This window comes from Eptesicus fuscus, chromosome 23, assembly GCF_027574615.1.
Source record: "Eptesicus fuscus isolate TK198812 chromosome 23, DD_ASM_mEF_20220401, whole genome shotgun sequence".
In the NCBI taxonomy this organism is placed as follows: domain Eukaryota; kingdom Metazoa; phylum Chordata; class Mammalia; order Chiroptera; family Vespertilionidae; genus Eptesicus; species Eptesicus fuscus.
The window spans coordinates 27413485-27441355 of NC_072495.1; the positions used below are offsets into that span (position 1 = coordinate 27413485).

General features: G+C 62.7%; 1 protein-coding gene across 1 annotated transcript in view; it reads left to right on the top strand.

Annotated features, from left to right (window-relative positions):
• Positions 1-27871, top strand: part of DNAH10 (dynein axonemal heavy chain 10) — a 63809-nt gene that overhangs the window by 17506 nt on the left and 18432 nt on the right. Inside the window, exons 20-53 of the mRNA XM_054712761.1 lie at positions 1516-1992; positions 2342-2500; positions 3671-3787; positions 3870-3972; positions 4452-4630; positions 4945-5156; positions 5638-5791; positions 6079-6312; positions 6502-6624; positions 7313-7546; positions 8291-8514; positions 9389-9658; positions 9773-9956; positions 10435-10569; positions 11150-11302; positions 11829-12017; positions 12354-12500; positions 12965-13156; positions 13944-14062; positions 15497-15655; positions 15747-15882; positions 17458-17580; positions 18096-18230; positions 18444-18660; positions 19000-19119; positions 19204-19349; positions 20305-20457; positions 22668-22928; positions 24065-24237; positions 25164-25257; positions 25518-25685; positions 26065-26253; positions 26774-26945; positions 27265-27468. Of these exons, the coding sequence (XP_054568736.1) occupies positions 1516-1992; positions 2342-2500; positions 3671-3787; positions 3870-3972; positions 4452-4630; positions 4945-5156; positions 5638-5791; positions 6079-6312; positions 6502-6624; positions 7313-7546; positions 8291-8514; positions 9389-9658; positions 9773-9956; positions 10435-10569; positions 11150-11302; positions 11829-12017; positions 12354-12500; positions 12965-13156; positions 13944-14062; positions 15497-15655; positions 15747-15882; positions 17458-17580; positions 18096-18230; positions 18444-18660; positions 19000-19119; positions 19204-19349; positions 20305-20457; positions 22668-22928; positions 24065-24237; positions 25164-25257; positions 25518-25685; positions 26065-26253; positions 26774-26945; positions 27265-27468 (6055 nt within the window). The remainder of the gene's footprint in view (positions 1-1515; positions 1993-2341; positions 2501-3670; positions 3788-3869; positions 3973-4451; positions 4631-4944; positions 5157-5637; positions 5792-6078; positions 6313-6501; positions 6625-7312; positions 7547-8290; positions 8515-9388; positions 9659-9772; positions 9957-10434; positions 10570-11149; positions 11303-11828; positions 12018-12353; positions 12501-12964; positions 13157-13943; positions 14063-15496; positions 15656-15746; positions 15883-17457; positions 17581-18095; positions 18231-18443; positions 18661-18999; positions 19120-19203; positions 19350-20304; positions 20458-22667; positions 22929-24064; positions 24238-25163; positions 25258-25517; positions 25686-26064; positions 26254-26773; positions 26946-27264; positions 27469-27871) is intronic.

A 27871-nucleotide genomic window follows, 5' to 3' on the forward strand; every position in this document is an offset into this window, starting at 1 on the left:
CTCGGCACGTGGGGCCGTGGGAGCTCGCAGCGCCGGCGTCAGCGTGTTAGTGGCAGCCGTGGCTTGGTGGCTGCTCCCACTGCACAGCGCTCTGGGAGACACATCCTGGTTTGCTGTTAGGGACCAGCCTTCATCAAAAGAAGCGGGAGGACCCGGGCCTGTGGCTCAGTGGTTAGGCGCCCACCATGAACCGAGGGGTCACCGGTTCGATCCCCATTGGGGCACATGCCTGGGTGGCGAGTCCAAATCCCCAGTAGCGGGTGTGCAGGAGGCAGCTGATCAGTGTTTCTCTCTCTTTGCTTTTCTGTTTCTGTCCCTCTCCCTTCCTCTTCCTCTAAAGTCAATAAAAACATCAAAAATAAATCAGTAAATGGAAGTGTGAGGGAACCTTGACAATGAAACAGACACATGTCGAACAGATTTGGCCCTGGCCGGTTTGGCTCCGGGGATGGAGTGTCGGCCTGCGGACTGAAGGGTCCCAGGTTCGATCCGGTCAAGGGCACGTCCCTCCGTGGTAGGCTTGATTCCCTGGCTCTGGTCCTGGGCGCGTGTAGGAGGTAACTCATTGCTGTGTCTCTCTCACATCGATGTTTCTTTCTCTCACTCTCTCCCCTCCCTCCCACTCTCTCTAAAAATCAATGGAAAAATAGTCTCAGGTGAGAATTAACAAAAGCAAGCAAAGGAACAGATTTTTCTGGGACACTGGGGGGTCGGTTTACCTGACTTTGTGTTTCTTTACTTGTCCATAAGAAAACGAATGTTTTAGTCATCCGTCCCATAGAAATGGGCGGCCATTGTTATTTAAAAAGTTAGCCCTTTTTTTTTTTTTAATAGTATATATTTTATTGATTTTTTTACAGAGAGGAAGGGAGAGGGATAGAGAGCCAGAAACATCGATGAGAGAGAAATCGATCAGCTGCCTCTTGCACACCCCCCTACTGGGGATGTGCCCGCAACCAGGGTACATGCCCTTGACTGGAATCGAACCTGGGACCCTTGAGTCCGCAGGCCGACGCTCTATCCACTGAGCCAAACCGGTTTCGGCAAGTTAGCCCTTTTTGAATAACAAACCACTGCCAATCTAACATGCTAGCTATTTATTTAGCTCAGCTTCGCAGGCTGGGTTGGGCTGAGTCCTCCTCCTCTCTGGCCTGTCCTCACTCACACGCCCGATTGGCTGGGGCCCCTAGCTCTCCAGTGTGTGGCTCGTCACCAGCTAGTGCAGTAGCTTGGTCTCATTCAGGAGCTCGGGTGGGAGCTGCCCAGCTCCTGGAGCGCTTGGCCGGGCACGCGCATGAGCCCTCTAGCCCTCTTGGTGGTCACGTCGCAGGCTGGGCCGGGTGGGAAGATGGTGGGAGGATCCAAGAATGGTAGTGCTTTTGGCAATAGAGCACCATTTATTAAGGATAACGTGATTTTCACTGCGAGCGAGAAGTACTGCTGTGTGCTGATAGATGCACAGGAGCAAAATGGATACTGAAGCACCGTCTCTCCCCGCTATTCTTCTTTCCCCAGAACTTTGTTCGCTGGATGAATGGCAGCTGCATAGAGTGCCCCCCGCAGAAGGGGGAGGAGGAGGAGGTGGTGACCGTGACCTTCTACAACGACATCTCCCTGAACCCGCAGATCATCGAGCAGGCGCTCATGATCCCGCAGAACGTGCACCGGATCCTGGTGAACCTCACCAAGTACCTGCAGAAGTGGAAGAAGTACCGGCCGCTCTGGAAGCTGGACAAGGCCATCGTGATGGAGAAGTTCGCCGCCAAGAAGCCCCCGTGCGTGGCCTACGACGAGAAGCTGCAGTTCTACACCAGGATCGCGCAGGAGGTGATGCGCCAGCCCTTGGTCAAGGAGGAGCACTGCGTGCGGCTGCAGCTGGGGCCGCTGGCGCACACGGTGCAGGAGAGCGCCAAGGCCTGGGTGACGTCGCTCGGGAAGCTGCTCAACGACTCGGCCCGGGAGGAGCTGCACAGCCTCCACGAGGAGATGGAGGTAGAGGCGCGGGGGCCACGCGCCCTCCGTGAGGGCCGGTCTCGTTTGGCACCGTTTCCCGTTCCTTTAGCGTCCTCCAGACTCGCTTTGCTTTTTTCAGTCTCCACTGAGGATATTGGTCCCATTGGTTTTTAGAGAGAGTGGAAGGGAGGCGGCGGGGGGGGGGGGGGCGGCGGAGAGAAACATCGATGTGAGAGAGACACACCGATCGGTTGCCTCCCACGTCAGGGATCAAGCCTACGTCCGAGTTACGTGCCCGTGAGTGGCATGGAACCCGGCACCCTTTAGTCCTCAGGCCGACGCTCTACCCACTGAGCCAAACCGGCCAGGGCCGCCCTTTGCGTTACAGAACCTGGGCAAAAACCTGAAGAAGAGCCCCGGGACCCTGGAGGATCTCAAGTTTGTCCTCGCGACGATTGCAGAAGTGAGGAGCAAGTCCCTGGTCATGGAGCTGAGGTACAGGGACGTCCAGGAGCGGTACCGCACCATGGCCATGTACAACCTGCACGTGAGCGACATGCGCGCTGGACCTCTGAGGCCTCTTCAGAGCCCCCTCCCCTCCGCGCTGCCGTAGATTTGTGTGTGACTTGACGTGGTAGAATGTACACGGAAGGCCCGCCCCGCAGTTACTCGGGTTTATGGAAGCTCAGAGTCAGTTTCTCGGTCTCGCACGGCTCCGATAACGTCAGCATCTGCACTGCTGACGGCTCTGAGTGCCTTCCCGGAGCAGTAGCCCTGGGCTGACCGCGGGAGACCCTCTCATCAGGAAGATGCGCCCAGGCAAAATTTACATTTTTTAATGACAGTAGAAATCCTTGGTTTTGCCTTTTGCTTTCTTCCCTCTGTCAAGTGAAATGGTTTCAAACCCTCTGTCCTACAGTCTTGGGTGGTCTCTTCCACGGTTCCCGCCGCCCTTGGTCTCAGCCAGGTCATGCGTGTCCTCGTCTCCTGTTATTTCTGAGCACGTGCTGGACATTGTGCTGTCTGTCCCACAGATTGCAGAGAGCGCTGGAGGCTGCATGCAGGGGCCTCGGGGGGCGTGGTCTCAGGGGGCGTGGTCTCAGAGGGGGCGTGTTTTTGCTCTGACAGCTCAACTGGATGCATTAGCAAGCCAGGGCCACCGTGTCTTTTTTTTTTTTTTTTTTAATATATTTTATTGATTTTTTACAGAGAGGAAGGGAGAGGGGGAGAGAGCTAGAAACATCGATGAGAGAGAAACATCGATCAGCTGCCTCCTGCACACCCCCCACTGGGGATGTGCCCGCCACCAAGGTACATGTCCTTGACCGGAATCGAACCTGGGACCCTTCAGTCCGCAGACCGACGCTCTGTCCACTGAGCCAAACCGGCTTCGGCTGGGGCCACCGTGTCTTAATCAGAGATAATGTTGATCTGAAGCTGGTTTTCAGTTTACGAAGCTCTTATCTCTCTAAGTTATCTGTCTCTCCTTCTATGTCAACTACTTATTTTTAAAAATTACCCTGAGTTTATTTTAATGACAAAAGTATAATTTTTAATATAAGTATAACTTCTATTATTCCAACAGCCGTGTTGTTGGTTCTGTACGTAAAGTCCCTGGGCAGTCGCTTTGACCACACATTTCGCTTCCAGATGCTGACCATTTATAGTTCGTTCTGTCTTTATTTTGTCTTAATTCTTCTTCTCGTTACGTTACCAGCCCTCCAGCGCGGAGAAGGAGCTGGCGGACAGGATCGAGAGCATGTGGCAGGACCTGTTCACCAACTCGGTGAACGTGGAGCACGCCCTCGGCAGCATCAAGAGGACCTTCACGGAGGTATCGCCCCGTTTGTGCTTCCCGAGGCGCGGCCGCGGGGGACCTCCGCGGGGTCGAGTGAAGGCCGCCCCGCTTTCCTCAGATCACTCGGGGCGAGATACTGAACTTCAGGCAGCAGATCGAGGATTTTGCGAAACGGTTTTACCTCGAAGGCCCCGGCTCGGTGGGTGAAGACCTGGACAGCGGTAAGAAGCGTCTCCCGGTCCTCCCAGGGCTTTGCGTTGAGTTCGCTTTCCTTGGCAGCGTCGGGGGGAGGCGGGATGGAGCGGTGGCTCCTCACCTGCCGTACCGGGGTCACCGGGGGAATCTGGGAGAACCACCGATGCCGGGGCCGGTCCTGACTGCCTGACCCCGTTGTTCTGGGGGGGGGGCTGGTCACGCTGAAAAGCTCCCGGGGGCTTCTGAGGCCCCTGCCAGGCTGGGACCCTGGAGCGGAAGGGAGCACGCCGAGCAGGCGGAGTTCTAAGGGGCGGGACTGGCCGGTGAGAGTGGCCCTGGTGTTAGTTACAATCAAGGTGAGATGAAGCCGGTGATTCCCAATGGGTCTCCCTGATGGCGCCCGTGGGTGAAGCGATGGGGTCCGTGCCTCGTGCATGACTTGCCCTCCGGTCTGCAGCCCTAACATTCTCTGCTGCCCCCCCGCCCCCCGTTACGCCCTCACTAGGCATGGACCTCTTGGGCAGCTTTGAGAGAGAGCTGGGGCGGCACGAGAAGAACCGCCAGGAGCTGGCCAACGCGGAGAAGCTCTTCGACCTCCCGATCACCATGTACCCGGAGCTGCTGAAGGTGCAGAAGGAGATGACGGGGCTGCGGATGATCTACGAGCTCTACGAGTCGCTGAAGGTGAGGCCGCCCGATGGGCCGGGGCCCGGGGCCCAGACGCTCTCGCTCGGCTCTCGGGCAGACGCACGAGGAGACTGCCGACAGGGTTTCCGTTTGGGGTGATGAGAAAGTTCTGGAACTAGATGGGGGGATGTTCTTGATGTCACTGACTGGCTCAGTGAAAAATGGCTAAAAGGGCCCTGGCCGGTGTGGCTCAGTGGTTGAGGTTTGACCCACGCACCAAGAGGTCACGGCTGGGTTCCAGGTCGGGTCCCACTGCCTTCGTGTTTCCACGGGGGCCGCTGACGGCCGCTCCCGCCCCCCCGCCCCCCCAGGTGGCGAAGGAAGAGTGGTCCCAGACGCTCTGGATCAACCTGAACGTGCAGTTCCTGCAGGAGGGCATCGAGGGCTTCCTGCGCTCCCTGCGCAAGTTCCCGCGGATGGTCCGCAACCTGGCCGTGGCCTTCCACCTGGAAGCGAAGATGAAGGCGTTCAAGGACTCCATCCCCCTGCTGCTGGACCTGAAGCACGAGGCGCTGCGGGACAGGTGCGTGGGGCCTCGGGCGGCCTCTGTGCGCAGGCGGAGCTCCGGGTTCAGGGCGGGTCTCTGCGGAGCTGTGATGGCCGAGGGCGAGGGCTCAGCGACGCAGCAGACAGAGGCGAGCATGTTTCTGTGACAGTGTTTTTCTGTGAACTTCCTGTAAGATGATCCACCACAGGATTCCCCGTGTCAAACAGAAAGCCACCTGCCAGGTGTGGTGTCATTTGCACTTTCTTCATCCAAAGGTGGTTTTTTTTAAATAGCCAGGGGCGAGGTCAGTGCCATCCGGAGAAACACGTGACCCGCATAAATAACGCCACGTTTTCTGGCAGCCCCTGGGCTTTGGGGAGCAGTCCCAGCGACAGCCTCGTATTTCAGAATCCCGTCCCCAGCGGCGCTCGCCATGGGACCGTCCTGGGACTTCTGGGGGCGGGAGTCAACCCAGCACCATGCTCGGGCAGCGGAGTGTGACGTCCCTGCGTTTCAGGCACTGGAAGGAGCTCATGGAAAAGACAGGCGTGTATTTCGAGATGACCGAGACGTTCACCCTGGAGAACATGTTTGCCATGGAGCTTGACAAGCACGCGGATGTTCTCAACGAGATCGTCACGGCAGCCATCAAGGAGATCGCCATCGAGAAGGTGGGGCTGCTCCCGGGGAGGGCCCGTCGGGGAGGGAGAGGAGTCGCCGCCACGCAGCGCTGCTGGCGCCAGAACGAGAGCGTGGGCCACGAGGGGACATGCTTACCTCTATGGAGTCCTCGCCAGAGAGGCCGGCGCCTCCATGACACGCCTCTGCTTATTCTGAAACCATCCCAGACCCCGGGCTGAGGGGGGACCCCGGGCAGGCTCGGGGGCTGCGTTGGGCGGGGTCCTGTTTGCTTTCCGCTTCCGGGCCGAGCCGCGCCCCCTCCCCTTGTTCCCGGCAGGCCGTGAAGGAGATCCTGGACACGTGGGAGAACATGAAGTTCTCCGTGATCAAGTACTTCAAGGGCACGCAGGAGCGCGGCTACATCTTGGGGTCGGTGGACGAGATCATCCAGTGCCTGGACGACAACACGTTCAACCTGCAGAGCATCTCGGGCAGCCGCTTCGTGGGGCCCTTCCTGCAGACGGTGCACAAGTGGGAGAAGACGCTCTCGCTCATCGGCGAGGTCATCGAGGTGAGGCCGGCGGGGGGTGGCGGGGGAGCGGGCCCACCGCTGCTGGTGGGGTGCAGCGGGCGTTTCCTTTCTGGTTAAATGGTTCTAAGGGACACGGCATGCACATCCCACAAGCTCCCGGGCTGGGGAGGGGGTGCCCCGCGCACCTCGCGGCCGGGCGCCCGGGCCACGGTCACGTTGTGCGCGCAGATCTGGATGCTGGTGCAGAGGAAGTGGATGTACCTGGAGAGCATCTTCATCGGAGGGGACATCCGCTCGCAGCTGCCGGAGGAGGCGAAGAAGTTCGACAACATCGACAAAGTGTTTAAAAGGGCAAGTGGTAGAGGGGCTCGAGCCGCCACGCACTTCCATGTGGGGTCCCGTCCGCTCACAGCCTCCGGATGCTTCCTGTCACTGTGTGACCCCCTCTGCCCCATGCAAACCCTGTCCGAGCTGTAGCTGCTGGCCTGTGGCTCTTCTGAGTCCTTCCTTATTTTTATTGTAAAAGTCACACTTGCTTTAAAAAAGCAAACTGGGAAATGTAGGAAAGATGTACCTTCCACAGTTCTCCCCGTAGTGCCACCCCCTGAACGTGGCCACTTTTATGTCACATTTAAAAATACCTTCTTCGGTGTAGGTAGGTTTAGGAAGCAGTTACAGGTGACATTTTGTGTAACTTTATGTCACAATTTAGGACATATAATAAGGAGACGTGTGTTTTATACCACGACACTGAGGGCGTTTTAATGCCTTTCTCCACGGCCGTGGCTTGACGTTCGCTGATTATTGTCTGGTGACGGGACATCTTGTGAGAACCGGGATTCTTTGTGTTCGTCGGTAATTCGCAGGCTGTGCCTGCGGCGTTCCCACGTTCAGGATGAACGCCTGGCGCCGGTTGTCGGAAGGGAAACTGCCCCTGAGGATTGGCCTCCCAGAGACCGTGGCTCCTGGGGTGGGTGGGTTTCTCTGTCAGGCCCGGGCGCAGGCAAGTGTCTGACCTCTGTCCTCTGACCTCGTCCAGATCATGGGCGAGACCTTGAAAGACCCCGTGATCAAGAGATGCTGCGAGGCCCCGAACCGCCTCTCCGACCTGCAGCACATCAGCGAGGGCCTGGAGAAGTGCCAGAAGAGCCTCAACGACTACCTGGACTCCAAGCGCAACGCCTTCCCCCGGTTCTTCTTCATCTCCGACGACGAGCTGCTCAGCATCCTGGGCAGCAGCGACCCGCTCTGCGTCCAGGAGCACATGATCAAGGTCGGCCAGGCCTCCGAGGGGGGCCGGGGGGTGCCTGCGTGGGCTCGGTCCTGCGTTTGTTTTCCCCGAGTTCCCTTCACACTGTAGTGCAGCCCAGAGGTTTGAGACGCTGCCTGGTGTATACGTTAGGCCCTGAAAGCTTCTCCCGGGGCCTGGGGGTTCTGAGGAATGGCAGCGACGCCAGCGGGAGCGGCAGGTGTGGCGCGCCGGCCTCGCGCGCGGTCTGGCGAGGTCTCCCAGCCTCTTCTGTGAGGGCCGTTGCTGTGCGTGTTCCGCAGAGAGGAGCAGCCGCTGCCACGTGACCCAGTGGGTCTCATTCTGCAGCCCTCGGGCGTTTCAGCCCCTGGCTCTCCCTCTGCTGTGTTCAGCTCGTACATGTGTCCACATACCTCTCCATACCAGCACATACTCCAGAACCTCCGATGTCAGAGGGAGTCTGTCTCCTCTTTCTTTGTCTTCTTACTCCTCAGCTGAGAATGTTTTCCCATTGATTTTTAGAGAGAGTGGAAGGAGGGAGAAGGGGGAGAGGGAGAGGGAGAGAAACATGGATGTGAGAGAGACACAGCGATTGGTGCAGAAAGGGATGCCCTGATCCGGGCTGGGGATCGAGCCTGCGGCCGAGGTATATGCCCTTGACCGGGAATCAAACCTGTGACCCTTCGGTCTGAGGCTCTAACCACTGGGCGACTGGCTGGGGCTCTCTCTTTTCCCGCAGACCTTTGCACAGCTCCCGTTGTGTTGCAGATGTATGACAACATAGCGGCGCTGAGGTTCAACGACGGGGACAGCGGCGAGAAGTTTGTGTCGGCCATGATCTCCGCAGAAGGGGAGGTCATGGAGTTCCGCAAGACCGTGCGGGCCGAGGGGCGCGTGGAGGACTGGATGACGGCGGTTTTGAACGAGATGCGCAGAACCAACCGGCTCATCACCAAAGAGGCCATTTTCAGATACTGTGAGGACAGAAGCAGGTACGGCCACGCGACCGCGTGTTCCCTCATCACAGGGAGCGTCAGGTGGATTCACGCTAAGGGCCTGGGGTGGACTGACTGACGTTGCACATTTCCCGCCCACAGGGCAGTTAGCTCTTGTGAGCGGACAGGGGGTCCTCGTACATTAGGGCTCTGTCCGTCCAGCTGTTGGTTTGTGCGCCCTGGCTCTGGGCTCAGCTCTGTCCGAGGCGACGTTCAAAAGCTGGCCGGGACAGGCACCACCCCCTGCGGGGCAGTGACCGCTGAGCGTGTAGCCTCACGCTCCCCGTCCTGGGCATTTTAGCCGCGTTGGTTTCATCTGCGCCATCACTGCCCTCCTCCAGGGCGGCGCTGTGCCCGGTGCTTGGCTGGCGGACAAGAAGGGATGCAGCCTGATTAATTGAGAAATGGCCACGCCACCCCTTTCTGCACCCAAAGACCCCCACCCCCCTTGGCATGCATGTATTGGCCTGGTATTTTCCCGTCTTTTTATTTATTTGTTTGTTTGTTTATATTTATTTTTTAAAAATATATTTCTATGTATTTCTAAGAGGAAGGGAGAGGGAGAGAGAGAGAAACATCAATGATGAGAATCATGGACCGGCTGCCTCCTGCACGCCCCACACGAGATAGAGCCCACACCCGGGCCTGTGCCCTGACCGGGAATCGAACCGTGACCTCCTGGTTCCTAGGCCGATGCTCAACCACTGAGCCACACCGGCCGGGCTTCCTGTCTTGCCAGGAGAGCTTTGCCACCGTGCACTTGCCTGAATCTTGCCCTCTGCCGGCCCTAGTCCAGGTCCGCGAGAGGAAGGCCCCTGCGGGAGCTGTGCGGGGGCCCGGCCGCAGCGGTCTGAGCAGCCGCCTCCCGCAGGGTGGACTGGATGCTGCTGTACCAGGGCATGGTGGTGCTGGCCGCCTGCCAGGTGTGGTGGACCTGGGAGGTGGAGGACGTCTTCCACCAGGTGCAGGCGGGCGAGAAGCACGCCATGAAGAGCTACGGCCGGAAGATGCACCGGCAGATCGACGAGCTGGTCACGCGCATCACCATGCAGCTGGGCAGGAACGACCGCAAGAAGTACAACACGGTGCTCATCATCGACGTGCACGCCCGCGACATCGTGGACTCGTTCATCCGGGGCAGGTGGGCCCCCGCGCCGGGCCCTCCCCCCTCGCCGTCCCTCCTGCCCCTGGGGTCCGCCTCCCGCTCCCCACCTCCGGCTCCCTCTCCGCTCACCCGCTCCGTCTCGCCTCCCAGCATCCTCGAGGCCCAGGAGTTCGAGTGGGAAAGCCAGCTGCGCTTCTACTGGGACCGCGAGCCGGACGAGCTGAACATCCGCCAGTGCACGGGCACCTTCGGCTACGGCTACGAGTACATGGGGCTCAACGGGCGGCTGGTCATCACGCCCCTCACCGACCGCATTTACCTGACGCTGACGCAGGTGAGCGGCCCGCGGCGGGCGGCGGGCTCCTGTGGTCGCCGCTGCCCGTGGGCCTGTGTTTTTCCGACGCGAGGCCGTGGCGCTGGTGACCGAGCCCTGGGCTGCCAGCGTCTTCCCCAGGGTTCACGTCCGGTGCAGCCTCAGGGTGCGGCCTGACTTAGAAACAGGGTCCGTGCAGACTTAGTGCTAAGGGGCTGGGACGAGAACATCCTGGGTCAGGGCCCGATCAGTGCCTGGTGTCCTTGTGGGGAGCGGGAGGGCACGCGATGCGGGAGGAGGGTGAGGGGTGGAGGCGGGGGGCACTGACGCAGCCCCGGCGGGGTGCTCGGAGCCGGCAGAGCAGAGGCAGACCTTCCTCGCGTCTCTGCGGGCGAGGACCTGCCACCCCCTGCGTCTCAGGCGTCGGTGCTGAACGGGGAAACGACACGTTTCCTCGCAGGAATCAGACAACACGGGTTCTGCGTCTGGCTTCTCCTAGGCGCTGTCCATGTATCTGGGCGGGGCTCCTGCCGGCCCCGCAGGCACTGGCAAAACCGAGACCACCAAGGACCTGGCCAAAGCCCTGGGCTTGCTCTGTGTTGTAACCAACTGCGGCGAAGGCATGGACTACAAAGTAAGGCCTGGGCGCCCCTCCCGGTGCCATCTCGTTGGGCAGAGAGGGCGGGCGGGCTCGGCGGGAAGGCACTCGCCCACGCACTTCCATGCCGTGCGTGGGGCCGCGGGCGGCGCAGGAGAAACCTTGTGCTGCCGCCGTCTCAGGACTGGCCCGGCTCTGCTTTGGCAGCAGCATGTGAGCAGGTGTCTTGGGCTTCGGTGCCCGGCAGAGGCAGGTAGATGCTGATGACTGCAGCTGGCAGGCCGTAGAGAAGGGTGAGGGCTGTGGCTCACAGCTCAAGCTAAGGGGCCACCGGCCAGCTCTGGATCCTGGTAGCCAGTTGGAGAAGTGGACCCAGAGTTGCTAGGTTTTCCAGAATTTGAAGAACACTCCAGAAACCTGGAGTTTCCCATCACAGTTCTTAATTTGTCAAGTCCTGTGAGTGGGGGCTGGCCGCGAGGGGCCTCGGAAGTCTTGCCAGAAAGATCCCTGAGTGGGGCGGCCAGCGGCTGCTTCCCTGTCCCTCTGGGAGTGCCCATCGCGTGCCACCCACCACGTTAAAGGTGAGCCCCCTTGTCCTGACCTTGTCCCGCTCCAGGCCGTCGGGAAGATCTTCTCCGGCCTGGCTCAGTGTGGGGCCTGGGGCTGCTTCGACGAGTTTAACCGGATCGACGCTTCTGTGCTGTCCGTCATCTCGTCTCAGATCCAGACGATCCGGAACGCCCTGATGCACCAGCTCACCACGTTCCAGGTGAGCAGCGGGCCGCGGCCGCACTCCCGGGCGACGCTGCGGGGCCACTGTGATGGCGTCAGACAGGCTTCCCCTGACCCAGCGTCGGAGGGTTTTGTTTTCTAAACGGACAGGGTTGGGTTTCCCCAAACTGAGGACTAAGGAATGTTCTGGGAGCTGGTTGTAGGCAAACAGAGCAGCGCTCTCGGTACGTGATGCTGTATAAGGGGGAGGCCGTCTTCAGGGCCCTTCCGTGTCCCAGAGCGATGGCTCACAGGTGCCCGTTCAGCCAGTCCAAAGTCCTCAGGAGGAATGGCCGTGGACGGAAACGCTGCCTTCCTGCCCCAGGCTGCGCTCCTCCCCGCCTCTCAGGGGAGAGAGCCTTGATTCAGGTCAGCCTGGGGCCGGCCGAGGCTTGTCCCCAGACACAGGCCCCAAGCACAGGACTGCCTGGTGCCCAGGGACTCGGATAGGCTCACAGCCCCACCAGCCCCCTTTCCCCTGCGGTGGGCAGGCCGGACGCCCGACCCCCTTTCCTGTCCTCCAGTTCGAAGGGCAGGAGATCTCGCTGGACTCGCGCATGGGCATCTTCATCACCATGAACCCCGGCTACGCGGGCCGCACGGAGCTGCCCGAGTCGGTGAAGGCGCTCTTCAGGCCCGTGGTGGTGATCGTGCCCGACCTGCAGCAGATCTGCGAGATCATGCTCTTCTCCGAGGGCTTCCTGGCGGCCAAGGTGAGCTGCCCCCATCCCCCCCCCCCCCCCACCCCCCTGTGCGCGAGGAGGCGGAGGGGGAGAGAGACATCAGTGATGAGAGTCATCGATTGGCTGCCTCCTGCACGCCCCTCTCGGGGATGGAGCCCACAGCCCGGCACCTCCTGGTTCAGGGGTCGGCACTCAGCTCCGGGCCACGCCGCCCGGGCGTCCTTTGAGCCAGCCCCCGGCGTGCCGCGGTGAGGAGGAAGGGCCCTCTAGTGTCCTGCAGAGGCGGCCGTGCCTGCCTGCGGGGAGCTTTCACGTGGACGCTGTGCGTCCCTTCCTTCCTTTATTGTTCCCGATCTTTCCCCGCAGACTCTGGCCAAGAAGATGACGGTTCTGTACAAGCTGGCGCGGGAGCAGCTCTCCAAGCAGCATCACTACGACTTCGGGCTCCGAGCCCTGAAGTCGGTGCTGGTCATGGCGGGCGAGCTGAAGAGAGGCTCTTCCGAGCTGAAGGAGGTGGGCGCGCGTGTGCCCAGCGCCGGGCGGCGGTGACGGGCCAGGCGGCTCAGTTTCGGTCTTAGCTGCCGTGCCATTTGCTTTCCGGCCTTGATGTGGCCTGTCTGCTTCTAATTGGCCTGATGGCTTAAGGTCAAGTTCAGGGCCTCCCAGAACCTAAGTGTGTGAGGCTTCCTGTGGGGTGTGCAGGGTGGCGGGTGCAGGCTGGGACCCGCAGCTCTTCGAGGCGTGGACATGCGTGTGGCCCCCTTTGCGGTTACGGAGAGGTGCGGCTGGTTTTTTACGCGGAGCTGACCCGGAGGCAGTTGGTCAGCGCCGGCCGGTGCCCCGGGGAAGCGCTTTGTGTGTGTCCTGCAGCGGCGCTTGCTTTGCGGTGTGGAACGCACCCGCGTTCTGTAAGAGGCTCCTAGACCAGCCCCGGGCCTGCGGGAATCACCCCGGACGTCCGTGTTTCCTCCCGCCAGGACGTGGTGCTGATGCGGGCGCTTCGCGACATGAACCTGCCCAAGTTCGTCTTTGAGGACGTCCCTCTGTTCCTCGGCCTGATCTCCGACCTGTTTCCCGGGCTGGACTGCCCGCGCGTCCGCTACCCCAGCTTCAACGACGCGGTCGAGCAAGTGTTCGAGGAGAACGGCTTCGTGGTCCTGCCGGTCCAGGTAGAGGGCTGACCCCGCCGCCCCGGCTCCTTCCTTCTCTGTTATTTCCTTGGAGTGTGGCCAATACAGATGCCATCGAAGGTGTCCTCTGAGCCGCTCTCAGTGTCCAGTCCGGACCCTGGGCACATCCACTCCAGGCCGTTTCATCTTCCCGACCGCAGCTCTGTCATTGAACAGCGACTCCCCGTCCTCCCCGCCCCGGGACCCGCCATCTACCTCCTGTCTATGCGTCTGCCCCCTCAGCTCCTCCTCTCAGCGGAGTCACACGATCTGTGTCCTCCCATGTCTGCTGTGTTTCCTTGGCATGACGCCCCATGGTGCATTCATGCTCCCGGGTGTGAGGGCTTCCTTCCGTGTTAAGGTGAACAGAATACCATGGTGTGGAGGGACCACCGTCCAGGTTTTTAGGTTCTGGGTTTTTTTGGGCAAATTGTCATCAGAGAACTTAAGTATTTTGTTTGGGGTCCAACCATCTAATGTTCTCTCCCAGCCCACCGCCCCCCACCCCGAATCACACTTACCAAGAAATTAAAGTGGCCTTGCTGTAGGGACACAGAGGGATGAGTGGGTGCCGGCGGGAGGAGCGCTTGGGAGAGTGGCCGGTGAGTGCAGGGTCCTCTGAGGAGGGTGGTGAGAGTGCACGTGTCACGGTCTCCCAGCCCGGGGACGTTCTGAGCGCCACTGAGTTGTCACTGGTATTGGATGAGTCGTATGGTGTGTGAATCATAGCTCAGTGGAGCTATTGAAAGAAGATGTGTGTTAACCCAGCTGCGAACTTGGCCCCCAGGTGGATAAAGTAATTCAGATGTACGAGACCATGTTAACCCGCCACACGACGATGGTGGTGGGGCCCACGGGAGGGGGCAAGTCCGTGGTCATCAACACCCTGTGTCAGGCGCAGACCAAGTGAGTGTGCCCTCGGGGCCTGGGGGGCGGGGCCTGGCGGTGGGGCGGGGCCTGGTGGGGCGGGGCCTGGTGGGGCGGGGCCTGGCGACGGGGCGGGGCCTGGCGGTGGGGCGGGGCCTGGTGGCGGGGCGGGGCCTGGTGGCAGGGCGGGGTCTGGCGGTGGGGCGGGGCCTGGCGGCGGGGCGGGGCCTGGTGGCGGGGCAGGGCCTGGCGGGGCGGGGCCTGGCGGGGCGGAGCCTGACAGTGGGGCAGGGCCTGGCGGCGGGGCGGGGCCTGGTGGGGCGGGGCCTGGCGGGGGCGGGGCCTGACGGTGGGGCGGGGCCTGGCGGCGGGGCGGGGCCTGGCGGGGCGGGGCCTGGCGGGGCGGAGCCTGACAGTGGGGCAGGGCCTGGCGGCGGGGCGGGGCCTGGCGGGGCGGGGCCTGGCGGGGGCGGGGCCTGGCGGCGGGGCGGGGCCTGACAGTGGGGCGGGGCCTGGCGGCAGGGTGGGGCCTGGCGGGGCGGGGCGGGGCGGGGCGGGGTGAAGGTGGTGGCCTGCTGCTGACCTTCATTGCGCGCTGACCTTCATTGCGCTCTGATCTTCGGGAGGTTAAATTTGTCCCAAACACCCCTTTAAAGTCATCGCACCTCCTGCCTCATGTGGTTCATTGAACACGTCTTAGAAGGTGAACCGGTGACTCTCGTGCATCAGACTGAAGGGCTGCGTGTGAGGGAGTATTTCACAGACTCTCTTGTGAGGCTGTTCCAAAGGTCACTTACGTCATGTTCTCTTGGTGTCAGGTGACTCTTAGAGTCAGCAGGCCTCCCAGCGTTAGAAACACTTAGGGCCTCAGAGTGACCAGAGAGTCCCCGCCCCACAGGCCTCATCACCGCCAGCCCTGCAGGGGCCACGCCGCTGGCGGGAAAGTGACCTCGCACTCCTAAGGTCACTTTCTACAAGGTCATGGACCTGCAGTGGTGTGATGTCTCCTTGCCAAATGGGCGTTCTCGCCGCTCCCTGTGTCCTAAGCGGGACCTGGATGCTAGAAGGACACGCAGCAGGACCCAGGCTGAGCCGGGCATCTTTGTGACCCTCACCCTCCTCGCTGGTCTGAAACCTAACGAGCGACGTCACTTCTCACGTCGTCTCGTGTTTCTTACGAGGGAACCAGAGCGCAGTGGCTTCCTGACCGTGAGCGGGCCGTGCCCAGCATCCTGCGTGTCACTCCTCAGTTATCGTCGTTAGATCCCTTACAGGGCAAGCACACGTGTGTGTGCACGTGAGCCTCTCCTGGTCCCGGAAGGCGCAGCGGGACTTCCCTTGTGCTGGGGCCGTGGCTCTGGTGGAAGGTGGTTGCCTCTACGGAGTGGGAGCCGGGGAGAGCGTGGACCGCGTTTTATCGGAGCGCCTAGTCCCGACGCGCTCAGCCCTCCCGAGGCCTCTCCTCTGACTTAGGCTGGGCCTCACGACCAAGCTGTACATCCTGAACCCCAAGGCCGTGAGCGTCATCGAGCTGTACGGCATCCTGGACCCCAGCACCCGCGACTGGACGGACGGCGTGCTGTCCAACATCTTCAGGGAGATCAACAAGCCGACGGACAAGAAGGAGCGGAAGTGCGTCTCTGGGGAGGGACGCTCCCCGGGGCCCCAGGGCTGGGAGCTGCTGGGCCCCGGGCTCGGGCTCACGTCTGGTCGGTGGCTGCAGGTACATCTTGTTCGACGGCGACGTGGACGCGCTGTGGGTGGAGAACATGAATTCCGTGATGGACGACAACAAGCTGCTGACGCTGGCCAACGGCGAGCGCATCCGGCTGCAGGCGCACTGCGCCCTGCTCTTCGAGGCAAGTGACGGCCATCACTGTGGACAGAAGTCTTGCTGTTCATCCAAGTGGGACTGAGGCTAGGTGATGGCGGAAGCTCAGACCGTGCGGGAGAGTGCGTGCTGAGCACTCTGTGCCCCGGCCCTCCCTCACCCTCTGCACTGCGTCCCAGCCGGGGCTGCTGCTCACGCTTGTGCTTCTTTTTACGGGGGATTGTTGTTGTTTTAATCCTCGCCGGAGGATATTTTTTCCACTGACTTTTTTTAGGGAGAGTGGAAGGGAGGGGAGAGACAGAGAGAAACATTGATGTGAGAGAGTCACATCGATTGGTTGCCTCCCACACGTGCCTCCACCCAAGGCCAGGGAGCCTGCAACTTAGGAATATGCGCTTGACCAGAATCGAACCCGGGACCCTTCAGTCCAAGGGCAGATGCTCTGACCCCTGGGCAGAACCTACCAGGTAGGGCACACACGTGTTTCTTCTGACGGGTCCCCTGGTGCCTGTACTTACACGCTTAGCCAGCTCTTCTTCCTCTGTCAGCTTCTCTTCACATAACCACCTGCTGAGATACCACCAGCCCCGGTGTCACGCCGTGGGCCTGGGCCTTGCCCCCTCTGAGCCTGTGTCACGCTGTGGCCTGGGCCTTGCCCTCTCTGAGCCGGTGTCACGCTGTGGCCTGGGCCTTGCCCCCTCTGAGCCGGTGTCACGCTGTGGCCTGGGCCTTGCCCTCTCTGAGCCGGTGTCACGCTGTGGCCTGGGCCTTGCCCCCTCTGAGCCTGTGTCACGCTGTGGCCTGGGCCTTGCCCCCTCTGAGCCGGTGTCACGCTGTGGCCTGGGCCTTGCCCCCGCTGAGCCTGTGTCACGCTGTGGCCTGGGCCTTGCCCCCGCTGAGCCGGTGTCACGCTGTGGCCTGGGCCTTGCCCTCTCTGAGCCTGTGTCATGCTGTGGCCTGGGCCTTGACCCCGCTGAGCCTGTGTCACGCTGTGGCCTGGGCCTTGCCCCCTCTGAGCCTGTGTCACGCTGTGGCCTGGGCCTTGCCCCCTCTGAGCCGGTGTCACACTGTGGCCTGGGCCTTGCCCCCGCTGAGCCTGTGTCACGCTGTGGCCTGGGCCTTGCCCCCGCTGTAGCCGGGCCGTCCCAGCTGTCTGTGCAGCGTTGTCCTAGGGCAGAGAGAACCGCGTCTGTGTTGGTGGAAGGAGGCCATGGGGGTGAATATTGCTGCTCTGATGCGTACTTACTGCGTCTTATACTACCCGACGTCAACTAGGTTAAAGGAAACAAAAAAAGACAAAAAAGTAAGCGCTCCACAGCACTGTCTGTTTCTCGGTGGTGGGGTTTGGGACTAAGCTATTTTCCTCTTTATGCTTTTTTTATTTTTGCCAGATATTCCCAGCCTATTAACTTCCACATTCATCTTACAGTAACAACATTTTAGCAGGTGCTGCATCGGCGACCTTCATCTTCCCACGGTAACCCCACGTGCTGGGCGGGAGCGCGTGTGGCTTTCGCAGCTGTGAAGCCCGGCCAGGCGAGGCTTGTCCGCACGCAGCCCCGCTGTTTGCAGCTGCAGACGAGCGCCCCTCCTCCTCCTCCAGGTGGGAGACTTGCAGTACGCCTCCCCTGCGACCGTGTCCCGCTGCGGAATGGTCTACGTGGACCCCAAGAACCTGAAGTACCAGCCCTACTGGAAGAAGTGGGTTCAGCAAATACAGAACAAGGTGCAGCCACCTCTCGCGCGAGCGTCTGTCGTTGGCTGTGGGGGCTGGCGGGGCTCGCATAGCCCAGGAGGGCGTACTGAAGGCCATGACCTTGACGGGGACCTGTTCATGATCTTATGCACTGAGGGTTACCAGTAAGTTAGGTGAAAACGTGGAACACGCTTCGTGGTTTCCAGACAGCTCTCAGCCGTGAGGTGGGGAGTGACTGCGCATCTAGCCTGGGGCTTGATGCTTCTTCTCTTTCCTGTAAGGGCCCCAGGCCAGTATTTTAGACTTGGGGGGTCGGATGGTTCCTCTGTGACTACTCAGCTCTGCCGGTGGGCAGGAGAGCGGCCATAGTGCGTGAACGGGCAGAGCCACGGGCCACTGCGTGCCCATCGTGGACTACGGCCGCTCGATGACCTGGCCTCGTCACTTGAGCTCTGAGAGAACGAGCCCCTGTTCTGTCGGACGGGACCTGTTCTCCCGCCTCCTCCCGGAGCCCTTGAGAACGCCTGGGACTCTGCCCCCCGCAGGCGGAGCAGAGCGACCTGCAGAACCTCTTTGAGAAGTACGTGCCCTACCTCATCGATGTGATCGTGGAGGGCATCGTGGACGGGAAGCAGGGAGAGAAGCTGAAGATGATCGTCCCGCAGACGGACCTGAACATGGTGAGGCCCAGCCCGCGGCGGGCGACCAGCACTGCAGGCCGTGACGGGGAGGCACGGCACTTCCTCGTGGTCCTGGCGAGACGGGCTGCTCCGTCTGAGCCCAGACGGCGGGTGATGTGTTCCCATCACTCAGGGGCCTGGGGCCCCAGGTCCGTGGCCGGAGCTGGGTGTGGGGGGATGTCCACGCTGACCCGGCACCTTCCTGTGCGCCAGGTGACCCAGCTGACCAGGATGCTGGACGCGTTCCTCGAAGGGGAGATCGAGGACCCCGACCTGCTGGAGTGCTTCTTCCTGGAGGCGCTGTACTGCTCGCTGGGCGCCTGCCTGCTGGACTTCGGCCGCGTCCGGTTCGACGAGTGCACCAAGCGCCTCGCCTCCCTGCCTTCTGCCGAGGTGGACGGCGTGTGGGCCCGACCCGGGGAGCTGCCAGGTAGGAGCCGGTCGCCTGCTTACCTGTCTCTCCCACCCAACCCAGCAGCAGCCACTCGGGAGACCAGGGCTGCCCGCCCGCGGCTGCATCCCCGGGAGGGCGCAGCAGGTCTCTGCCCAGGGCCGGGCAGCGCGGGCTCCGGGCGCAGGGCGTGTGCAGCGAGGGCGGGGCTGCTCCCCGGGCCAGCCGTCGGTGTGGAGAGGGGGTGGGGGCGTCGGGAGTTCTCCAGGAAGCTGCAGCCCCGGGAACAGAGGCGTGCGTTCATTGCAAGCCTGTGCCGGGCCGACGGTGCATTTCCATGTCTGTGACCCAAGTGGCGTGGGCTGTCGCTTCTTGCAGCTCAGCTCCCGACCCTGTACGACTTCCACTTCGATCCCGCCCAGAAGAGGTGGGTCCCGTGGAGCAAGCTGGTCCCCGAGTACGTGCACTCCCGCGAGAAGAGGTTCATCGAGATCCTGGGTGAGTGAGAGCCCGGCCCTGTCCCGTGGCTCCGCCCCCTGGCGTGTCTGTGACGCTCCCCCTGGGATGTCCCGTGTCCCGCAGTTCACACGGTGGACACCACCCGCACGGCCTGGATGCTGGAGCGCCTGGTCAGGATTAAGCATCCCGTTCTTTTGGTCGGCGAGTCCGGCACCTCGAAGACGGCCACCACCCAGAACTTCCTCAAAAACCTGAGCGAAGAGACCAACGTGAGTAGCACTGTGTCACAATCCAGCACGGGGGCGGCCGCGTGGCAGCGCCTTCACTGCGGCCGCGTGGGGACGGAGGGTCAGGCTCGCTCACGCCCCGCGCACGCAGCACGGGCTATCGAGCTCCACGATGTCGCGGGGGCGCAGAAGGGATGCTCACAGCCAGAGCTGCAGGTTGGGGGGTCAGGCCCAGGGAGGCTGCGTTCAGAGCCCCCTCTGCAGCGCCCCCCGCTGGGACTCGGCCGCTGGGCTCACGAGCCAACAGGCACCTCTGCGCAGGGTCGCTGCCAGGGCGGGTGGCGCGTGCACTCGGGCTCCTCGGTCGGAGGGTGTATCTGAGGCCGTGGTCCTCCGGCCCAGCAGCGTCCCCTGAGCACTGCTCCGTCCACCCAGAGCCGCCGCGTCGGGAGGTCTGAGGCTGGGCCATCACAAGCCCGCTAGGCGACTGATGCCTTAAGCCCGGGGACCCATCAGTGGACTCGCAGCGATTCTCTGAGAAGCACGGAGGCCCCGAGTCCCTGGCCACTCGGGGACCCGGGGCCGCCCTCCCCCTCCTCTCGGCAGTTAGGCCCCAGGATGGCGCCAGTGCTTGCGCGTGGCCTTGTGGCCTGTAGACTGACACGCAGGCAGGGAGGCGCCTCCGCGTGCACACCGCTTTGTCATGTTGCCTCTGTGCGTGTCCTCCCGGTGCGCCGCCCTGTGGAGCTCCCAGCACCGCGGAGGGAGGGCCTCGGGGATTGAGGGCTCTTTGGAGGTCGCCCAGCAGGGCCGAGACCCGGCCACGTGGTCCCCGAGGCTCACAGGTGGCAGCTCGTTGCTGCCTCTGCAGCCTGTCGAGGGAAGTGGCTGCCGTGCGGACGCACTGGTGTAGGCAGGCCCGATCCCGAGCCGTCTGCGAGGGACGGCGGCTTCTGGGCAGACGTTGACGGTTTGGAACGCGCTCTTCCTGTTTCAGATTGTGCTGATGGTCAACTTCTCTTCCCGCACCACCTCCCTGGACATCCAGAGGAACTTAGAAGCCAACGTGGAAAAACGCACCAAGGACACCTACGGCCCCCCCATGGGAAAACGCCTGCTGGTGTTCATGGACGACATGAATATGCCCAAGGTCGTGGGGCTCACGGGGTGGGGAGGGGGCAGGGCCGTGCGCTGGTGTGTGTGTGTGTGTGTGTGTGTGTGTGTGCGTGTGCACGCGTGGTGAGAGCGCGTGTGATCAGACCTGTCTCATTCTGCGTGTGCAGGACACAGGGCTGGGGAGCCAGCGTGGGAGACCCCCTGGCTGCTCTTAGAGGGGCTTGTCCTCAGGGACGGGGTTCCTCGGCTCCTCAGGATAGCGCAGCGCGAGGCGGCCTCTGCGCCCATCTAGCGTGTGCGTGAGCAGGTGTTTCCGAGTGAGCTGTGCTTCCGGTCCCAGCACTGTCCTCGGCCCCACACACGAGGCCACGGCAGGCACGACCCGAGAAGCCTCTGGGTTTCCCAGGAGCCTGAGAAGGGCAGAGCTGCTCAGTCCTGGGCTTTACGCTTACATCACTTAGACAGCACCGTCCTTCCTGACCGTCTGCCCCCCAGAGGACTGTTCAAAGCAGGGTCCATCCATCTGTCCACGCACCTGTCCATCCTCCCATCAACCCATCTGTCCACGCACCTGTCCATCCTCCCATCAATCCATCTGTCCACGCACCTGTCCATCCTCCCATCATCCATCTGTCCACGCATCTGTCCATCCTCCCATCAACCCATCTGTCCACGCACCTGTCCATCCTCCCATCAACCCATCTGTCCACGCACCTGTCCATCCTCCCATCAACCCATCTGTCCATGCACCTGTCCATCCTCCCATCAACCCATCTGTCCACGCATCTGTCCATCCTCCCATCAGCCCATCTGTCCACGCACCTGTCCATCCTCCCATCATCCATCTGTCCACGCACCTGTCCATCCTCCCATCAACCCACCTGTCCACGCACCTGTCCATCCTCCCATCAACCCATCTGTCCACGCACCTGTCCATCCTCCCAACAATCCATCTGTCCACGCACCTGTCCATCCTCCCGTCAACCCATCTGTCCACGCACCTGTCCATCCTCCCAACAATCCATCTGTCCACGCACCTGTCCATCCTCCCAACAATCCATCTGTCCACGCACCTGTCCATCCTCCCATCAACCCATCTGTCCACGCATCTGTCCATCCTCCCAACAACCCATCTGTCCACGCATCTGTCCATCCTCCCAACAATCCATCTGTCCACGCACCTGTCCATCCTCCCATCAGCCCACCTGTCCACGCACCTGTCCATCCTCCCGTCAACCCATCTGTCCACGCACCTGTCCATCCTCCCATCAGCCCATCTGTCCACGCACCTGTCCATCCTCCCATCAGCCCATCTGTCCACGCACCTGTCCATCCTCCCATCAGCCCATCTGTCCACGCACCTGTCCATCCTCCCATCATCCATCTGTCCACGCACCTGTCCATCCTCCCATCAGCCCATCTGTCCACGCACCTGTCCATCCTCCCAACAATCCATCTGTCCACGCATCTGTCCATCCTCCCATCAACCCATCTGTCCATCCTCCCATCAGCCCACCTGTCCACGCACCTGTCCATCCTCCCATCAACCCATCTGTCCACGCACCTGTCCATCCTCCCATCAACCCATCTGTCCACGCACCTGTCCATCCTCCCATCAACCCATCTGTCCACGCACCTGTCCATCCTCCCATCAGCCCATCTGTCCACGCATCTGTCCATCCTCCCATCAGCCCATCTGTCCACGCATCTGTCCATCCTCCCAACAACCCATCTGTCCACGCACCTGTCCATCCTCCCAACAACCCATCTGTCCACGCACCTGTCCATCCTCCCATCAGCCCATCTGTCCACGCACCTGTCCATCCTCCCAACAATCCATCTGTCCACGCACCTGTCCACCCTCCCATCAACCCATCTGTCCACGCATCTGTCCACGCATCCGTGAACCTGCTTATGCATCTACCCATTAGCCATCCATCCGTCCATGCACCCACCCACATGCCCGCTCACCCATTCCTCTCTCACGCACCCGTCTGCCCCTCTATGCATGCATCCGCCCACCATGTTTCTCCGCCCATCCACTCAATCAACATGCTTACTGAGCAGCGCCTGAGGCATCGGTGCTGCGCAGCGAGGAGCACCCCCTGTGCGGCCCCGCCCCAGGGCCGGGTCTCGGGGCCCCGTGGCGAATGCCTCCGCAGTTGCAGACCCGGGAAGCCTTGAAGCTGCACGCGTGCGCGGGTCAAGGCGAAGGCGCCGTCGTTGTCTCCTCTGCGGGCGCAGGTGGACGAGTACGGCACGCAGCAGCCCATCGCCCTGCTGAAGCTGCTGCTGGAGAAGGGCTTCCTGTACGACCGCGGGAAGGAGCTGAACTGCAAGAGCATCCGCGACCTCGGCTTCATCGCCGCCATGGGCAAGGCGGGCGGCGGCCGCAACGAGGTGGACCCGAGGTTCCTCTCGCTGTTCAGCGTCTTCAACGTGCCGTTCCCCTCGGAGGCGTCTCTGCACCTCATCTACTTCTCCATCCTGCAAGGCCACACCTCGGTAACGGCTGTCGGCGCCCTCGAACTAACGGGGGTCCGTGTGGGGCAGGCGTGGGGCGACGTGTGCACTCGGCCCTCGGCACGATGCCGGCCGCCACGGTGCTCCTCGGGGCCTGTGGACACGTTTTTCTTTCTTTCAAAACCAGGAGGGAAACGAGTGTGATCCAGCCCCAATCGTGTTCACCCTTTTACCGGGCACCCACCAAACAATAGGCTTTTAGGAAGAAAGGGCCAGAGGCCGAAGCGCCTCGGCCCTGGGATTGGGTTGTGGCTTGAGTGCCAGCAGCGAAGCGCCGGGCGCGGTGCTGGGGCCGTCCCCACGCTGCGCTGCACGTGCCGTGAGCCTCCTGGGCGCCCTCGCCTGGGGCAGAGCACGTGGCACCACCGCCCTGGCGTGTGGGGGAGGCGGGGACGCGTGCCGTGTGGCCAGTGCCTGGCACAGAGCAGATGCCGATGGATACGTCACTGCTGCTCTGCTGACTGCGGGCCCCCACGGGTGCAGCTCATTCGTGTAACCATGGCCTTCTGGAGGGGCCTCGCACTCAGCGCCAGGCGGGAGAGGCAAATCTGAGGGACGGCCGGGGGGTCAGCGGGACCGGTGGGCACCGGCCATTCATGCCCTGCCTGAGGCACTTGCTTTCAAACCTGCGCGGTCTGCACCGTGACACCCAGCCTGAGGGTGGCTCCCACCGTGCGGACGGCAGTCAGAGTGACGGGCGGCAGAGCAGAGCAGGGGCCGGGTTCTCTGTGATAACTTATCTCCTCTTAACAAGTCACGGTGAGACTCACGGCACGTAAGATCCGTTCTGTGAACCATTTGGACGTACGTCACTCAGCGGCATTTAGTCCACTCGCAGTGGTTTCCACCACCCTCACTCCTCGTGCCAGGATGTTCCCCCCCCCCCCCCGGGCTCCCGCCCCGGCAGCCCCCGCCTGCTCGGCGTGTCTGTGGGCCTCCCCAGTCGGGGCGGTTCCTGTCAGGGGTCCTACACTCCGGCCTCAATGGCTGGCTTCTCCCTCGGCACCGTGTGCTCATCACCCGCCCGGTGCGCCTGGCGGCTCCGTCCTGTTCGCGGCTGAGCGCGTTCCATCGTGCGGACTCCGGCCGTCCACCGTGACGGCCTTCCCGCCTTCCAGGTGTTCCACGAGAGCATCGTCGCCGTGAGCGACAGGCTGACTCGCTGCACGCTGCAGCTCTACACGGACATCGTGCAGGACCTGCCGCCCACCCCGTCCAAGTTCCACTACATCTTCAACCTGCGCGACCTCTCGCGCGTCTTCCACGGGCTGGTCCTCACCAACCCTGAGCGGTGAGTCGCGGCCCTCGCCAGCCCGTGTCGCCGCAGGGGCTCTTCGGTTCCTTTAAGACGAGCACTCGGCGGCGCGTCCCGTCAGCCGCGCACCGAGGGTCTCCCGGGCCTTGTTCCCCTCACGCCCCGCCGCCTCGTCCGCCCTGGGCTTGAAGGCGGAGGGACGGGGCAGAGGGCGGCGGGGCGGTGCCCTCTCATTCTCAGTCCCCACGTCTGCACTTGCCCGTGTGTTCCTCTCGCTCCCGCCCCGGAATTGCTGGCAGTTAAAATGGGTGAACTGTGCGTCTGTGGGAGCAGCAAGCACACAGGATGGGAGCTGGGCACACACGTGTTCTCTGTCAAGCTAGACTAGTTTGTGTATTTCTTTGTGTGCGTGTATATTTGCATCAGTGAACACTTCACGTGGATTTGCAAGCAGAGTCACATTATAAACCCACATCTTATAAACTTCCCACCAGCCCAGACCGACTCGGTGCCCTCGAGGGGTTCGGACTGGCAGCTTGGAGGGGGCAGCTCCAGGCATTTGGGGTGGTGTGAGGGCTCTTTGCCGGAAACCAGAGGAAGTCCGGGTCCGGGTCTGGGTCCGGGCGGGACGGAGCTGGCTCTGAGGAGGAGGCGCTGGTGCCCGGTGCCGGTTTTAGATCCGTGTCCCAGCCAGCGGAGCCGTCAGGTGCGCATCCCTTGCCACGGGTGTCCTTAGAGACAGCGCCCTTCTCTGCCTCCCGGAGGGTGCGCTGTGGACACCACTTTATGTCTTCACAGGGAACGTGTCGGCTTCCGTTAAGCCCCGTTCCTGCGAGCCCAGCGGGCGGGGCGGGGCGGCCCACGGAGGGACTGTCCCTGTCCGCACCCGGGAACCCACCTGGAGCAGGAGCAGCAGCCGCGTCTCCGATGCCTCGCGGCTGATGGCGTCCCTTCCATCGCAGGTTCCAGACGGTGGCCCAGATGGTGAGAGTCTGGAGGAACGAGTGTCTGCGGGTCTTCCACGACCGGCTGATCAACGAGGACGACAAGGAGCTGGTCCGTGCGCAGAGCCACGCAGATGCCCCGGCCCGCGGGTCCCCGGGGCGGGGGGGAGGCGAGCGTGGCGGGGCGGGGCGCGGGCAGCAAACGCGTGTGTTGCCATGTAGTGAATAGACACTGAAGACAGAGGGCGGCGTCGAGGAGGGGGGCGAGCGGCGCCTTGCCGCTGGGCGGGAATGGGCCCGTGACCCTGGTGGAGCTCCCCCGCAGTGCGGGCGCCCGGGTGGGGTTCGGGTCGTCACTGGCCCCCGTCGCAGGTGCAAGAGTACATAGCAGACCTGGTCACGGAGTACTTCAAGGACGACGTGGAGGTGGTGATGAGGGACCCCATCCTGTTCGGGGACTTCCGCACGGCGCTGCACGAGGAGGAGGAGCGCATTTACGAAGACATCCAGGACTACGAGGCGGCCAAGGCCCTGTTCCAGGTGCGGCGGGCGGTGTCTCCTCCGGGGTTTCCGCGTCCTGGGGTGCGTGGGAATGACCGAGGAGTGTGTGAAACGCAGACCCCTGGGCTCACCCCGAGAGTCCCTCCATCGAGCCAGGGAGGGTCCCGGGTGCCGGTGCACCGCCAGGTTTGGGAGCCACGCTCCCGAGTGCAGCCTTGCAGCCAGCGTGGGCTCAGCCACCGGCCGGCGACGGAAGCCTCCATCGTGAATGCGGGGCTCAGGCCCCTAAACCCACGTGACTTCACTCTTCAACCCCTGCTGGCACCGAGAGGAGTCACCCCTCCACGCTCAGTCCCCCCTGGACACCAGGAGGGAGCCCGCGCCTAACCCCCCCCCCCCCCCGCGATGGTCCCCGCAGGAGATCCTGGAGGAGTACAACGAGAGCAACACGCGGATGGACCTGGTGCTCTTCGACGACGCCCTGGAGCACCTGACGCGCGTGCACCGCATCATCCGCCTGGACCGCGGCCACGCGCTGCTGGTGGGCGTCGGCGGCTCCGGGAAGCAGTCCCTGGCCAGGCTGGCCGCCTTCACGGCCGGCTACGAGGTGCGCGCCCCGGCCCGGCCGTCGGCGTGGGAGGAGCTGGCCTCTCGGTCGGTTCTGTGCACGCCTCTGCCGGCCAGGCACGCAGGGGCTCACTGCGCACGCACGTCAGGGTTGTCGGGTGCCGTTCCCCGCCCTTCACTGCTCGCTCGTCCTCGGCTTCCTTCCTTGCCTCCTCGTTTCTTGCCTGCCTTTCCTCCCTGTCACTCAGCTCGCTCATTTTACAACCGAAGGTCTCTCCCAGCCCGTCCTCCACTCTCAGAGCCCCGCGTGGACAGCCGTGTGCAGGCTCAGAGTGCTGTTGGTTTGTGTGACAGGACGTGACGGTTTTGTCCCGAGTTTCTCACTCAGTCGTCTGTGGAACGGCCTGGTCACCTGGCTGGCCTGGCTCGTCCGTCCCACACCGATGGCTCTCGCCCTGGCAGTCCAGTCCCTGCAGACGCGCGAGTTCTGCGTCACGGAGCCGCCCCCCCTCCCCCCACGCTCGCGGTCTCACGCAGCCCCGCTCCGTCCGTGCCGGCAGGTGTTTGAGATCCTCCTGAGCCGCGGCTACTCTGAGAGCAACTTCCGGGAAGACCTGAAGAGCCTCTACCTGAGGCTGGGCATCGAGAACAAGACGACCATCTTCCTGTTCACGGACGCGCACGTGGTGGAGGAGGGCTTCCTGGAGCTCATCAACAACATGCTCACCTCGGGTGCGGCTCCCGGGGGCCTTCGGGCGCTCGCCGCTGGGGGGGGGCGGGCCGTGACTGTGCGGCCGGAGCACGACAGGCCCCCCCATAAGTCGTGACTGCCAGTGTCTCGGGGGAAGTTGCCCCCAGGTGAGAACGCTGCTCTGATGCTCGTGCTCACCCTCCGGGTAAGCAGGAGGCATTTGTGGTTCCCATTTCACAGGTGAGGAGACTGGGGCTCGAAGGGGTGAGCCTGGGGCCTCAGAGTTGCTGTTGGGGCTCTTCCCGGGGCCCTGTGCCCCGTCTGTTCGGGGCCCTGGGAAACCCCTGTCCTCGTCCCCAGGCATGGTGCCCGCGCTCTTCGGCGAAGAGGAGAAGGAGTCCATCCTCGGTCAGGTCGGCCAGGAGGCGCTGAAGCAGGGCGTCGGCCCGGCCAAGGAGTCCGTGTGGCAGTACTTCGTGAACAAGAGCGCCAACAACCTGCACATCGTCCTGGGCATGTCGCCTGTGGGGGACACCCTGAGGACCTGGTGCCGGAACTTCCCAGGTGCGCCCGCTGAGCCTGCAGATCCCTGCGCCCCGCAGCGGGCATGTGCCTCGGGGAGCGACGCACGACTTGAGGCTCCGCCTGCGAGTGAAACACGCGTGTCGTAGGCTGGGGTGTGGACTGTGCAGTGTGGGGCCGGCAGGCGCCGCCCGCGCGTGTTGTCCCCGGGGGTGCCGTCCTCCGGCGGCGGGACAGGCTCACGGCCCCAGGGCGAGGCCCGGGTGCGCTCGGCAGCACTTCCTGCTGCCTCCCCGGTGCCAGCATCGGGCCAGCCTGTGGCGGTGCCGTGCCCTCGGCCCGCTGGGTTGTCAGCGCTGGGCCGGCAGGTCCACCCCTGCGAGAGGCCAGGGGCTGCCGGCATCCTCGTGCCCAGACTGCCCCTCGGGGCGGCAGCGCTGGGCCT